This window comes from Anarrhichthys ocellatus, unplaced genomic scaffold (assembly GCF_004355925.1).
Source record: "Anarrhichthys ocellatus isolate YVR2014 unplaced genomic scaffold, GSC_Weel_1.0 scaffold1343, whole genome shotgun sequence".
Taxonomy (NCBI): Eukaryota; Metazoa; Chordata; class Actinopteri; order Perciformes; family Anarhichadidae; genus Anarrhichthys; species Anarrhichthys ocellatus.
The window spans coordinates 1-11,363 of NW_022281317.1; the positions used below are offsets into that span (position 1 = coordinate 1).

Genomic DNA, 11,363 nt, shown 5'->3' on the forward strand with positions numbered 1-11,363 from the left:
TCTCTCTCTCTCTCTCTCTCTCTCTCTCTCTCTCTCTCTCTCAGTCAATTCAATTCAAATTTGCTTTATTGGCATGAAAGTTTAGAAACAGTATTGCCAAAGCATCAAAAAATTGAACATACAATAACATCAATACACAACAATATCAATATAACAATAATATTAATACAACATCTCATAAAGTGGTGTGAGACAGAGCCTCCATTGCTCCCACGTTACCTGTAGGCCACCGCAGCTCTCTGACACCGAAGCAAAGGGAGGAGCGAAGTGAGAGAGAGATCCACGGATAGATAGATCTCTCTCTCTCTCCGTCTCTCTCCCAATTCAACCCAAACTCAGATCTGCTCCATTGGCGTGAACGCCCAGGAACGGCATCGCCAAAGCGTCACCTGCTGTCCCTCAGGTTGTGGCATGTTAGTACATACTGGGCAGCAAGGTCTCCTCTCTCCTTCTCCTCGGAGGACTTTTCATTTTGAGATATCACTCCATTTTTTAAAATCTGAAATCACAGAGTCAAATTTGTTGAGGTAGATGTTCCTAATTTTATGGAATGTTTTGCATTTTAGGAGGAAGTGCATCTCCGTCTCAGCCTCACCGGTCCCACAGTGACCACATGTTCTGTTCTCTCTTGGTTGCCATGACTTTTTGTGTCGTCCTGGTTCAATCTCCACTTTATGGTCACTGAGCCTGTACTTGGTGAGGTTCTGTCTCTGCTTCATGTCTCTGACTGTAGAGAGGTACTCTGCCAATTCATAGTCTCTCTCTAGGGCCAGATCACATTCCAGTCTGCTTTGGCCCCCAGTTTCCTCTCTCCAGTGCTCCAGTGCTTCTTTACATCTCGCCATGATGTGTTTTACTCTGGTTGGTGTTTGGAGAGCCGTGTTGTTGAGAGACTGGTCCCCGTGTGTCTGAGAGGAGGCAGCTAGTCTCAGCACCAGCTGACATAGGGGACTCTTCTCTGGGCTCAGCTCTTGGGTTCGCAGGGCTTTGGAGTGGAGGGTGTCTGGGGGGCTGGATTTAAGGTGATTGAAGAATGTGAGTGCTCTCTTTTGAATGTTAATGATCAGTGGGTATCTAGTTCTGCTCTACATGCATTTGTTGGGGTGTTTCTGTGTAAAATGTGTCTGCAGAATTCTGCATGTAGAGACTCTGTTGATGTTTGTCCAGCGGGTATAACTGTGATGACTGAGTGGACCCATACTTCACTACCATACAGCACAATGGGCTGGATGACACTGTTCAAGATTTTAAGCCAGATTTTAATTTGGATTTTTAATTACAAAATGTTCTCTTAATTGCGTGTAGAGCTCTTGGAGCTTTTTCTTTTAGTGCATTTACTGCCATGTTGAAACTCCCTGACGCAGTTATGCTGATACCAAGGTAGCTATAACTCATACTATGTTCAATCATGTTGGTGTTTATGGTAAACTGGTATTTGTTCTCCTGACATCTGGGGCGTTTTTGGAAAATCATGACATTGGTTTTCTTCATGTTCACTGCCAGGGCCCAGTTGTGACAGAACTGTTGCACTCTGTCCAGCTGTTGCTGTAGTCCTGGTTCAGTAGGAGACAGTAGAACCAGGTCATCAGCATGAAGCAGACACTTCACCTCTCTCTCAAGGAGGGAGAGCCCAGGAGCAGCACATTGATCCAACTCAACAGCAAGTTCATTTATATATATATTAAATAAAGTCGGACTTAAGTTGCAACGCTGACGAACACCTCTTTTCTGGGTGAAGGATTCAGTTTGTTTGTCTCCAATTTTAACAGCACATCTATTTTCCAAATACGTTGATTTATCCAGATCATATACTTTGCCCCCTATCCCACACTGTAGGAGTCTGTAGTAGAGCCCTTCATGCCAAATAGAATCCAAGGCTTTCTTGAAATCAATAAAACAAGCAAATATTTTACCATTTTTTGTTTGGTGGACATGTTTGTTAATTAAAGTATGAAGGCTATATACATGCTCGATGGTCCGGTGTTTTGGGAGGAAGCCAATTTGATTTTTACTCAAGATGGAGTGTTCGTCAAGGAAATGTAGTATTCTTTTATTGAGAATACTACAGAATAATTTACCGAGACAGCTGCTGACACAGATGCCCCGGTAGTTACTAGGGTCTGACTTGTCACCACTCTTATGAATGGGTGAAATGAGCCCTTTGCTCCAGGAGTCAGGAAAACACCCTGATTGTAATATGATGTTGAACAACTTCAACACTGCACCCTGCATCTCTGGGGTGCTGCATTTGAGCATCTCACTTTTGATGCTGTCTGGACCACAAGCTTTCCTTGGCCGGAGACACTTTGTCTGTGTGCTCAGTTCTTCCCAAGTCATTGGGAAATCAAGGGGGTTCTGGTTGTCTTTAATTATTTCTTCTAATGTTTGGAGTTTTTCTTTTGTAATATATTGGTCTGAGTTAGTTTGATTTATTGGTATATCTTTGTACAAATGTTCAAAATGTGCTCTCCAGATGTCACCATGTTGGATGGGTAATGCCTGTGGTTGCTTTGTGTTGAAGTTGTTCAACATATCCCAGAATTGATTTTGATCAATGGCGTTCTCAATATCTTCAAGTTTCATGTGGGTATAATTTTGTTTTTTGTTCCTAATTGTACATTTATACGTGTTTAAAATGTCATTGTACCTGATGCGTAAGGCTGGGTTGTTTGGTTGGCGATGTTTTTCATTTGCTATTTTTCTCAGGTCTTTTCTGATGCTCTTGCATTCTTGATCAAACCATTTTTCCGTGTTTTGCCTTTTTACAGGCTTCCGTGCTTGTTTTATAAGGTCAGCTTTAATAGCTGCCTTGTGAAATATCATATTGATATCATCAATGGCCTTGTTTACACCGTCTCTGGTGTGGATATATTGTTGTTGGTCATATATTGATATGTCATCTATCAGATCAGGTGAGTTCAAGGCCATGATGAATTTGTGTCCGCTGTCTGGGGCCCATCGGTAAGTAGCATTTAATTTAAACAGCTTACTGGGTTCTTTTTTTATGTCATTCATTTGACCTGAGAGTTTAAAGAACAGATTTATTTGGTTGTGGTCTGAGAGGGGGGATTGTTGTCTGACAGTGAATGCACTGATAGTGGAGGGGTCCATGTCAGTGATTGCTAGTCTACTACACTAGATCCAAGAGCTGAGGAGTATGTGAACCTACCTAAAGAGTCCCCTCTGAACCTACCGTTAACTATGTATAGGCCTAAGGCCCGGCAGAGATGCACGATCTCCTTGCCACTTTTATTTATTCCAGAGTCCAGGTTGTTCCGGTGGGTGATGGTTGGTGTGGTAAATAAGGGAGTTTGACCAAACACATGGTTGTTGCCCTGTGGGTCGATGACATCAGGTTCAATTCCTGTTCGTCCATTTAGATCTCCAGTTAGAAGCACGTTTCCCTGGGCCTGGAAACAGGCGATTTCTGAATGAAGAGTTTCAAAAATGTCTTCTTCATAATAAGGAGAATCCACTGGGGGTATATAGATAGCACAGAGATATAGATCCCTATCAGTTATGCCCAGAGTTTGGTCTAACCTTAACCAGATGTGTGATTTACCCTGTGTTACTGATGAGATCTTATGGCAAAGGTCTCCTTTATACCACACCAAGATCCCCCCCGATGTTCTGCCCTTGCGTATGTTTTTAAATTTGATAGACGGCACCATGACTTCATTATATCCTGGAGGACAGTGAGTGAGTAAATCATTTTGACACCATGTTTCTGTTAACACAATTATATCAACGTCTTTGATAGATTTCATGAATTCAGGGTCTCCACTTTTCAGTTCAAAGGTTGAGGAGTGGAGACCTTGAATATTCCAGCAGCTTATATGAAATGAGAGCATTTAGAAAAAACAATCAAAATGAACCTGTATAGTGAGACAAATATAAAGAACACCTACCACGATCTATACATGTACAATACTGATAATAATAATAATTTTGACATAAATTTCATGGGGGCATGTACTATTTTCACTAATATTACCACTATACTGACTACTACTATTGCTGTTATTACCACTATTGATTAACAATATGTTTCCATGTTCTGTTATTCAAGTGGGAAGGTGTTCTCAGTATGTTCATCTTAGCTGAGCAGAAGCCGGGTGCACAGGGTGCACAGCATCTCTCTGATGTCTCCCAGCTCAGAGGTAGCAGGGGGAGGGACTGTGGCAGTAGGCGGGGCTACGACTGCAGCATAGCTCCGCTGTTGTGGGTGGGGAGGGGGATAAGGGGCAGGTGCTGCTGCTGCATATCTCTGCTGCTGTGGGTAAGGAGGGGGGTAGGGGGCAGGTGCTGTTGCATATCTCTGCTGCTGATATTGTAAAAGGGGTTGGAGGGCAGGGGCCGAGGAGGGGGAAGGTAGCCTCCTCTGGTTCTGCCTCATACTGGGGTGGTGGTGGGGGGGTGGAGTTCTGGGCGGTCTGGGAGGTCTGGGATGGTCTCTAAAGCTCCTAGTAACGGAGGGGGTGGAAGATTGTGTCCCAGAGCCGTGTCTTTAAGGGTCTTTGCAAATATCCCCATCCTTTCTTTGTGTAGATGGAGTCCATCATAGAGGTCCCAGGTGCCAACGGTTGGGTGGAAGGCCAGGTGGACATTGGGTAAGGGGGCACATCCTCTTCTGATCTCCATATTTATGTCATGGATGACATGGGGAGGGGTGTCTGTCCTAGGCAGCAAGGTGGAGATCACAATGCGGGTGTCAGGGAATTCCTTACTGGCCTGCTCTGCCATCTTCCTCACTGCTTCAGCAGTGTTCTTACGGAGGCTGTGCAGGTCATTTGTTCCTGTGGATCACCATGTATTGAGGGCTCCTGAAAGTCTCCTTTTTCAACAGCTTCATTGCCTGGCCTGTGGTGCTGCAGCGTTTAGAAAGCACTTTTTTACCAGGAAAAAGCTTGTTTGTGTCCAGGAATTTCCCATTAGAGTCAGTCAACAGGACCACTTGTGGGGCTTGCTCTTCAGGCTGAGTCGAGGAAAGCTGATCCGGGGCAGAGCTGGCTGTTGGTAGCTGGCTGTGTGGATGTATCAGGAGGTGCCAGGGTGTTGTTGGGTTGAGTGTAGAGCAGAGGGGGTGGGACAGGGACAAGGCAGGGGTTTGGGACACTGGCAGGGAGAGTTTGTGTCTCTGTATTTGTCTTTGTTGGGACGGATGAGAGTTGGTCCGTCAGGTGTTGGACTTGTCTGGTGAAGCTCCTTTCTCTATTCTCAGCATCCTCCTTCACTTTGGCTAATTGAGTACGGAGCAGACTGTTGTCCTGTTTGAGTGTCTCTAGACTTCCTCTGAGGTCAGATGCCAAGGCCTGGTTGTCTCTCCTGAGCTGCTGGAGCTCCTCTTTAAGCTGTTGCAGAGTGTTGTCTGGGGGGGTCAGACAGTCTGGCCTGGGTCAGCTCTTTGAATTCAGCAAAGTCCAGCTCCAGCAGGGCCATATTCTCTTTCAGCTTGTTGGTGGAGCTGGCAGGTGTGGGAGGGGCAGAGATGGACAGGGTGGTGAGGTTCTCGACTGGGTTCTCATCATCTTCACTATCAGAGCGGACACTGACCCTCTTGGCATCCATCTCAGCTTTCAACAGTGGGAATACCTCTTCGAAGGACTCCAGGTTGGTTTCATTCCCTTGGACCATGACCTTTCCTTTGGTGTAGTATGTGATGGTAAGCAGAGGGTCATCGTTGTCAAGATGTTCATCTTTACAGATCTTTAATCTGCCTCCTGAGCCAATACCCTCACTGGATACGAATGCATAATTGCTGCACAGAATATCTTTCCAGATATAAATCGAATCAGTGAAGAAGAGGAGGTTGTTCTTCTTCCTTCCTTCTTTTTGTTGGGCATAGTCAGTGAAGAGGACCTCTGGGTTTTCACGTAATATCTTCTCCTTTTGTTTCTCTCTGGCTGTTACACTTTTACATGTAGCAGGGTACTCTATCTCTCTGCTCTCTGCTCTCATGGGTGTGCTGGGAGCTGCCTGCTGACCGGTTTCCATGGTGACCAGTTTACCAGTTATTTACTTCTCAGTTAGCCTGCAGTTAGTTGCCAGCTAGTTGTCAACTGACATATAGATATCTATGCAGTTTGTCTCACTTTTTCAGGTTCAAGTCTTAGATGGGTTTAGAAGCTCATTTCTGGTGCAGCTACTCTTCTCTCTCTCTCTTCTAATCTCTCTCTAGGCCACCGTCTCTCTCTCTCTCTCTCTCTAGGCCACCGTCTCTCTCTAGGCCACCGTCTCTCTCTCTCTCTAGGCCACCGTCTCTCTCTCTCTCTCTCTCTAGGCCACCGTCTCTCTCTCTCTCTCTCTCTAGGCCACCGTCTCTCTCTCTCTCTCTCTCTAGGCCACCGTCTCTCTCTCTCCAGGCCACAGTCTCTCTCTCTCTCTCTCTCTCTCTCGGCCACCGTCTCTCTCTCTCTCTCTCTCTCCAGGCCACCGTCTTTCTCTCTCCGTTTCCGGTGAGTGGAGACGAGACGGTGGAAGTGCGAGTGGCGCTAGATTTGAATGATTTCTGATCTTTTAGCTATGTTTCTTCCTCTGTTGAGGCGGATGGTCAAGTGAGTTTCTTGAACGTCTTTTACTGCTTGGTGTGTTGAGTGATCAGCGCTCTGTCGAGGTGCGTTCGGGAGGAATGGCGTCCTCCGAAACGCCACCTCCGTTTCTCCGGCAGGGAGTGAGGATCGTCCCCCGAATAACAGCGTGACAATGGAGGAGGTGTTTGCTGGCTGTCGGTGAGCAGGTGGGGTACGATAAGCTCAGCTTTGCCTCCAGAATGAACAGAGCAGTGACTTGTCTTCTCTCTTTCTTACCTCTTTCTCTCCCTGCTTGGTTTGGGCTGTCTCTGTTGAGTTTGCGTCACTTTCTTCAAAATGTTTGGGGGACGCTGCCGAGTTCCTCAACGAGGACAGACGTCTCTCTCTCTCTGTGTGTGTCTCCCTCTGTCTCTCTCTCTCCCTCTCTTTCCATGAAGACCAAAACCCTTGGGTCTTCATCATTAGAGTATTATTACTGATATTCCGTCATTAGAGTACTATTACTGATATTCCGTCATTAGAGTATGTGACGACCCTGTCTGCCTGTGTGGCTGCTTTCCTTGCAGGTGTGGCAGAGGATCGTCAGGCAGAGTGGGGACACCTGAGGCAATTAGCAACACTGGCCCTGTGTGCCAGTGCACCCTTTATAAAACCCTCTGGATCTTCAGTTGGCTCTGGCTCCTTCCTGAGACACCCACTTTGGCTTCGGTTATGGTTTGTTTCTACACTATACAATACTGCACTGCAGATACACTTTACACGCATCCACTCACTTACACTGCTGAAATGACTGACTTCACATGTCACTGTTAGTTTATGTTTGTCTTTTTCATTACTTTAAACGTAATAAATATTTAATCAACCGTTTCATTGAATGCGTCTCCCTTTTTTGTCATGGCCGTTCGGCCCGGTTTGTGACAAGTACTATTACTGATATTCCGTCATTAGAGTATTATTACTGATGCATTCTTGTAAAAACTGGAGCTCATTGTGAACTTTTAATTCATGAGTATTACCTCCCATAAAAAAGTGAGACATTACATAATTACCCAGAAACCAAAGAGACACCTTTTTAGATAAAGTGATTTAATCTGTTTAGTTGTTTTTTGTGACACAAACAGTCGAAGGCTCAGAATCAAAATATACATCAGATATAAAACCACCAGTCAGCTGACAGACAGAACTGGGCTACAAAGTTCATCCACTTCCTGCTGACCGGCTGGTCCCGCCTCCACATCTGTGATGCATTCAAATCACCTGGGACAAAACAGGATTTTGTCATCGTGTAACTAATATTTACATCCAGCAGAAGCGTTTTCATTGGTCCGCTGGATGTGACCTCACAGACTCAAACACCGGGACAGACAGCCAGAGCTTTTACCCATCAACATGGCCTTCATCATCATCAAATACATATATACTAAATACATGTTTGATTATTGACAGAAATAACATCAACTCTGATCCACAGACGTCCTAATGTCTCAGGTTTCATCTGCTGGTCCAGAAGTCCAGATTCAGGACTTCTGGAGGAAGAACCTGAATCTGGACTCATTTAAACATTCCAGGCGTCTTGAATGCATCACGTTCAGTTCAGTCTGAGCAGCTGGAATGTCGACGTGAGAATATTAAGACACAGATAACCCAAACAGCACCGTGTGGTTTCTTCTAACATCTCGGAGTAGAGAGGAATTAATACCCGATGTCTGTCTTGAAGGCACTCCACGTTACACTGAAGTCACACTGAAAACATTCCCACAGTAAAACCCCACCAAAGCCTGAACCAGTTCACCTTCTTCCATCTCTCGTTGAGTCCTTTAAACCAGGAACCTGAGGCCGGCGGGTTCGTTTGCATCTAAAAGGCCGTTTTTGGTTTCAGCTGTAGTGGATCAAACTAATAAATAAAACCGTTCAGAGACGAGCTCACAGATCTAACACAACACCACGGAAACAAAGGTTCAGGAATGATTAAAATATTGCTACAATATTTGATTTGAATAAAACATGATTGCATACATGGAAATAAAGAAATGAAAAGAACAGAGCATCGGAGGTCAAAAGACCAGCAAACAAGAAAGAGTTCACGTGTTTGATGCTCGTCACCAGCAGTACAAAACACCAATAAAACAAAGATACATGTGTAAACCTTTAGCAACAGTAAACCTTTACCAACTGTAAACCTGCTCTCTGCCTACAGGCATGATGGGACATTTGACTTTTAACACGTCAGAGTTGTCGTGACTGCAGGAATAAGGCACAGGATCATCTGATCAAACTAAGTCTGGTCTGGGGGGGGAACTTCAGAGAAGAGGATCAGGACCACAGGAAAACTGAGATTACAGAAAAAATTCTGAGGGAATAAAATCGGGATTAAAATAACTTTAGTCCACGTTCCAGAGAAATAAATTTAGAAGGCTGACTAATCCTTGAATCCAGGATTAAAGTCGAAAGGCAAGAGTGGCTAAAAGGTAACAACTTCAAAACAAGAAGGACACGAATACACGAACGCAACAACAGTCCAAATCCCGACGATGAGCTCAGAATGACGGCTTCTGATACCGACTTTACTTCCCGACTTCTGATTAACTCCAGAATTCTGACTTCCTCCAAATGGTTCTTCAAATGACCCTAATCCTCTTAAAGAACCTAAAACTGAGTTTTAAAAAATAAGTTAACATCACACCAGACTTCCCGGTGGCTCCTGCAGACTGGTAGGAATGATTGGAGTGTAGTGGACCCCATCCAGGGAAGTCTGAGGCTCAGATGGAGGACTTGGAGAAGGAGACCCGCAGGTGGTGGTTCTCTCCCAGGTCGTGGTTGTGGAACTCGATGAGGGACTCGATGGCCTCCTCCACTGAGCCCATCTGGATCAGAGCCATCTTGTGGTCCTTCCTGAAGGAGAGACCAAGAGGAGCATTTCACACCACACAGGAAGTCCACAAAGTCACATGATCAAATACAGTGAAGGGTTTGGGACAAAGTATGAATCAGTGTTTCAGGACAGGAGTACGAGTTCAGGGCAAATACAAAGGCCAGGACAAGAAGGGTGAGGGTTCAGGGTTTAGGGTTTAAGAATGAATGCTTCAGTCAGTAAAGATAAGGGTTAAAGATGAGGACATGGGCTTCAGGACTAGGACACGAGGTAACAGGGTCAGGATAAAGGCTTCGGGACTAGGACACGGGGTAACAGGGTCAGGATAAAGGCTTCGGGACTAGGACACAGGGTAACAGGGTCAGGATAAAGGCTTCGGGACTAGGACACGGGGTAACAGGGTCAGGATAAAGTCTTCAGGACTAGGACATGGGGTAACAGGGTCAGGATAAAGGCTTCGGGACGGGACAAACACAGGAGTTTCTGAACAAGAAAAGGAAATTCAAGGATGAGGGTTCAGGACTAGTACAGGGACTTTGGGGTAAAGGAGGATAGGGCTCGAGTGAATACGGCAGACGGTCGGGGGACGACTCACTGGAAGAACTTGAAGGCCTTGACCATGGCTCCTGAGGTGGAAAACAGCATCTTGAGGTCGTCCTCAACCACAGACGGGCTGCAGACACAAAGTAACATGAGCATTAGAGGAATGCTGCAGGTAGTTTCAGTCGTGTTGGAGGACTGGTGGAGGACTTACGGGATGTTGGACAGGTGCAAGGTGGCAGAAGGTGGGAAGATGTTGGAGTAGTTTTTGGAGCCGGGCTTCTTGAAGCGGTGCAGGGGAGAGTTGCTGTAGTCTTTGGTCAAGCCTTGGTCCTCGTGGCCTTCACGGGGAAGCTGGACACTGGTGTGTTTGGACGGCGTGATGCGCAGAGACTTCCCGTGGAGCTGCTGTCCGCTCAGGTGGCTCATGGCTGCAAACCAGACAGTAAAGAATCGGATTACTTCTTTCTCTTCTCTTACTCCAAGACATTATGTTCTGTGGTTTTCATCCTCTCCCCTTTCACTTGAAAATAAAACATACGTGACATTTTAGGATTCAAACATTTACTGAATAACTTGAATAAAGTTTCTGACCTGAACTCTTCTCAGAACTTTTAAAGCAACTAAACTTGATCTTACTTCACCGACTAGTTTGAATCATTGTCACATAATACCACATGTTGATAGTAACTTCACTTCATCTAAATGTTTCCTCACCGAGCTGAGCCTGAGTGCAGTCAGACATCTGAACCAGAGCGTTCTCCTTCTTGTTGAACAGAATCTTGACTCTCATCACGTCGCCATAAACACCTTAACAGAGAAAAAGGTTAAATTCTTCTCAAACAGCAAGTCGTACGAGCATAACAACGTCGACTTTGTTACACGTGACGTCTTTATTCAAACAGGGAATATAAAACTTGACGTCACAAAGAACCAACGCTGACAAACACCTGACTTTAGTTCAGGAGTAAAACGGGAAACAGTGAGGAAGCTACGGGTCAGATCACAGTGTGGCAGCTATGAATCATGGGAGTGATGATGATTCAGCACTGAGGACATGCAGACTGAAGGAACTCAAACTTTACTGAGATGAAACAATAAAAACAGCTTCTGTCACATGTAGTCCCCATGACGACAGGAAGACATCCCATAAACGGCTCCTCCGTAACGGGAGAGTTCAGTGTTAATTAAGGACTTTCACACTTTATTTTACACTGACTCACAACTATCACCTTTTCATTATTACTTCTCACCTATTAGCATTTATAATCTTTTTATATATATTAGTGCTGGGCAAGTTAGCGCGTTATTATCGCGCTTAACGCATTTATTATTAAGTCACATTTTTAACACAAGAACCAGGCAGCTAGCCAGCTCTCTCTCTCTCTCTCTCTCTCTCTCTCTCTCTCTCTCTCTCTCTC

The 11,363-nt window shown here is 45.2% G+C and overlaps 1 protein-coding gene and 1 long non-coding RNA gene across 2 annotated transcripts; one reads left to right on the top strand and one right to left on the bottom strand.

Moving 5' to 3' along the window:
• Nucleotides 1-112: 112 nt before the first annotated feature.
• LOC116377510 (uncharacterized) lies at nt 113-1,230 on the top strand. Its single transcript, XR_004212210.1, has 2 exons — nt 113-413; nt 567-1,230. It is a non-coding gene; the product is annotated as an uncharacterized LOC116377510 (long non-coding RNA).
• A 6,365-nt stretch (nt 1,231-7,595) lies between these two features.
• Nucleotides 7,596-11,349, bottom strand: LOC116377509 (polypyrimidine tract-binding protein 1-like). The gene is made up of 4 exons (XM_031839156.1): nt 10,660-11,349; nt 10,157-10,373; nt 9,998-10,075; nt 7,596-9,422 (listed from the first exon to the last, which is right to left on the bottom strand). Exons 1-4 carry the CDS (start codon nt 10,733-10,735, stop codon nt 9,290-9,292), a joined length of 504 nt encoding a protein of 167 aa, XP_031695016.1. The 5' UTR covers nt 10,736-11,349; the 3' UTR covers nt 7,596-9,289.
• Nucleotides 11,350-11,363: the final 14 nt, after the last annotated feature.

What these genes read in the sequence shown, in the direction of transcription:
- LOC116377509 (XM_031839156.1), bottom strand. Translation starts at nt 10,735, where the DNA reads ATGAGAGTCAAGATTCTGTTCAACAAGAAGGAGAACGCTCTGGTTCAG. An exon ending in CTGCACTCAGGCTCAGCTCG is followed by an intron (nt 10,374 to 10,659) that starts GTGAGGAAACAT and finishes TCTGGTTTGCAG; the next exon opens with CCATGAGCCACCTGAGCGGA. An exon ending in TTGCACCTGTCCAACATCCC is followed by an intron (nt 10,076 to 10,156) that starts GTAAGTCCTCCA and finishes TTGTGTCTGCAG; the next exon opens with CCCGTCTGTGGTTGAGGACG.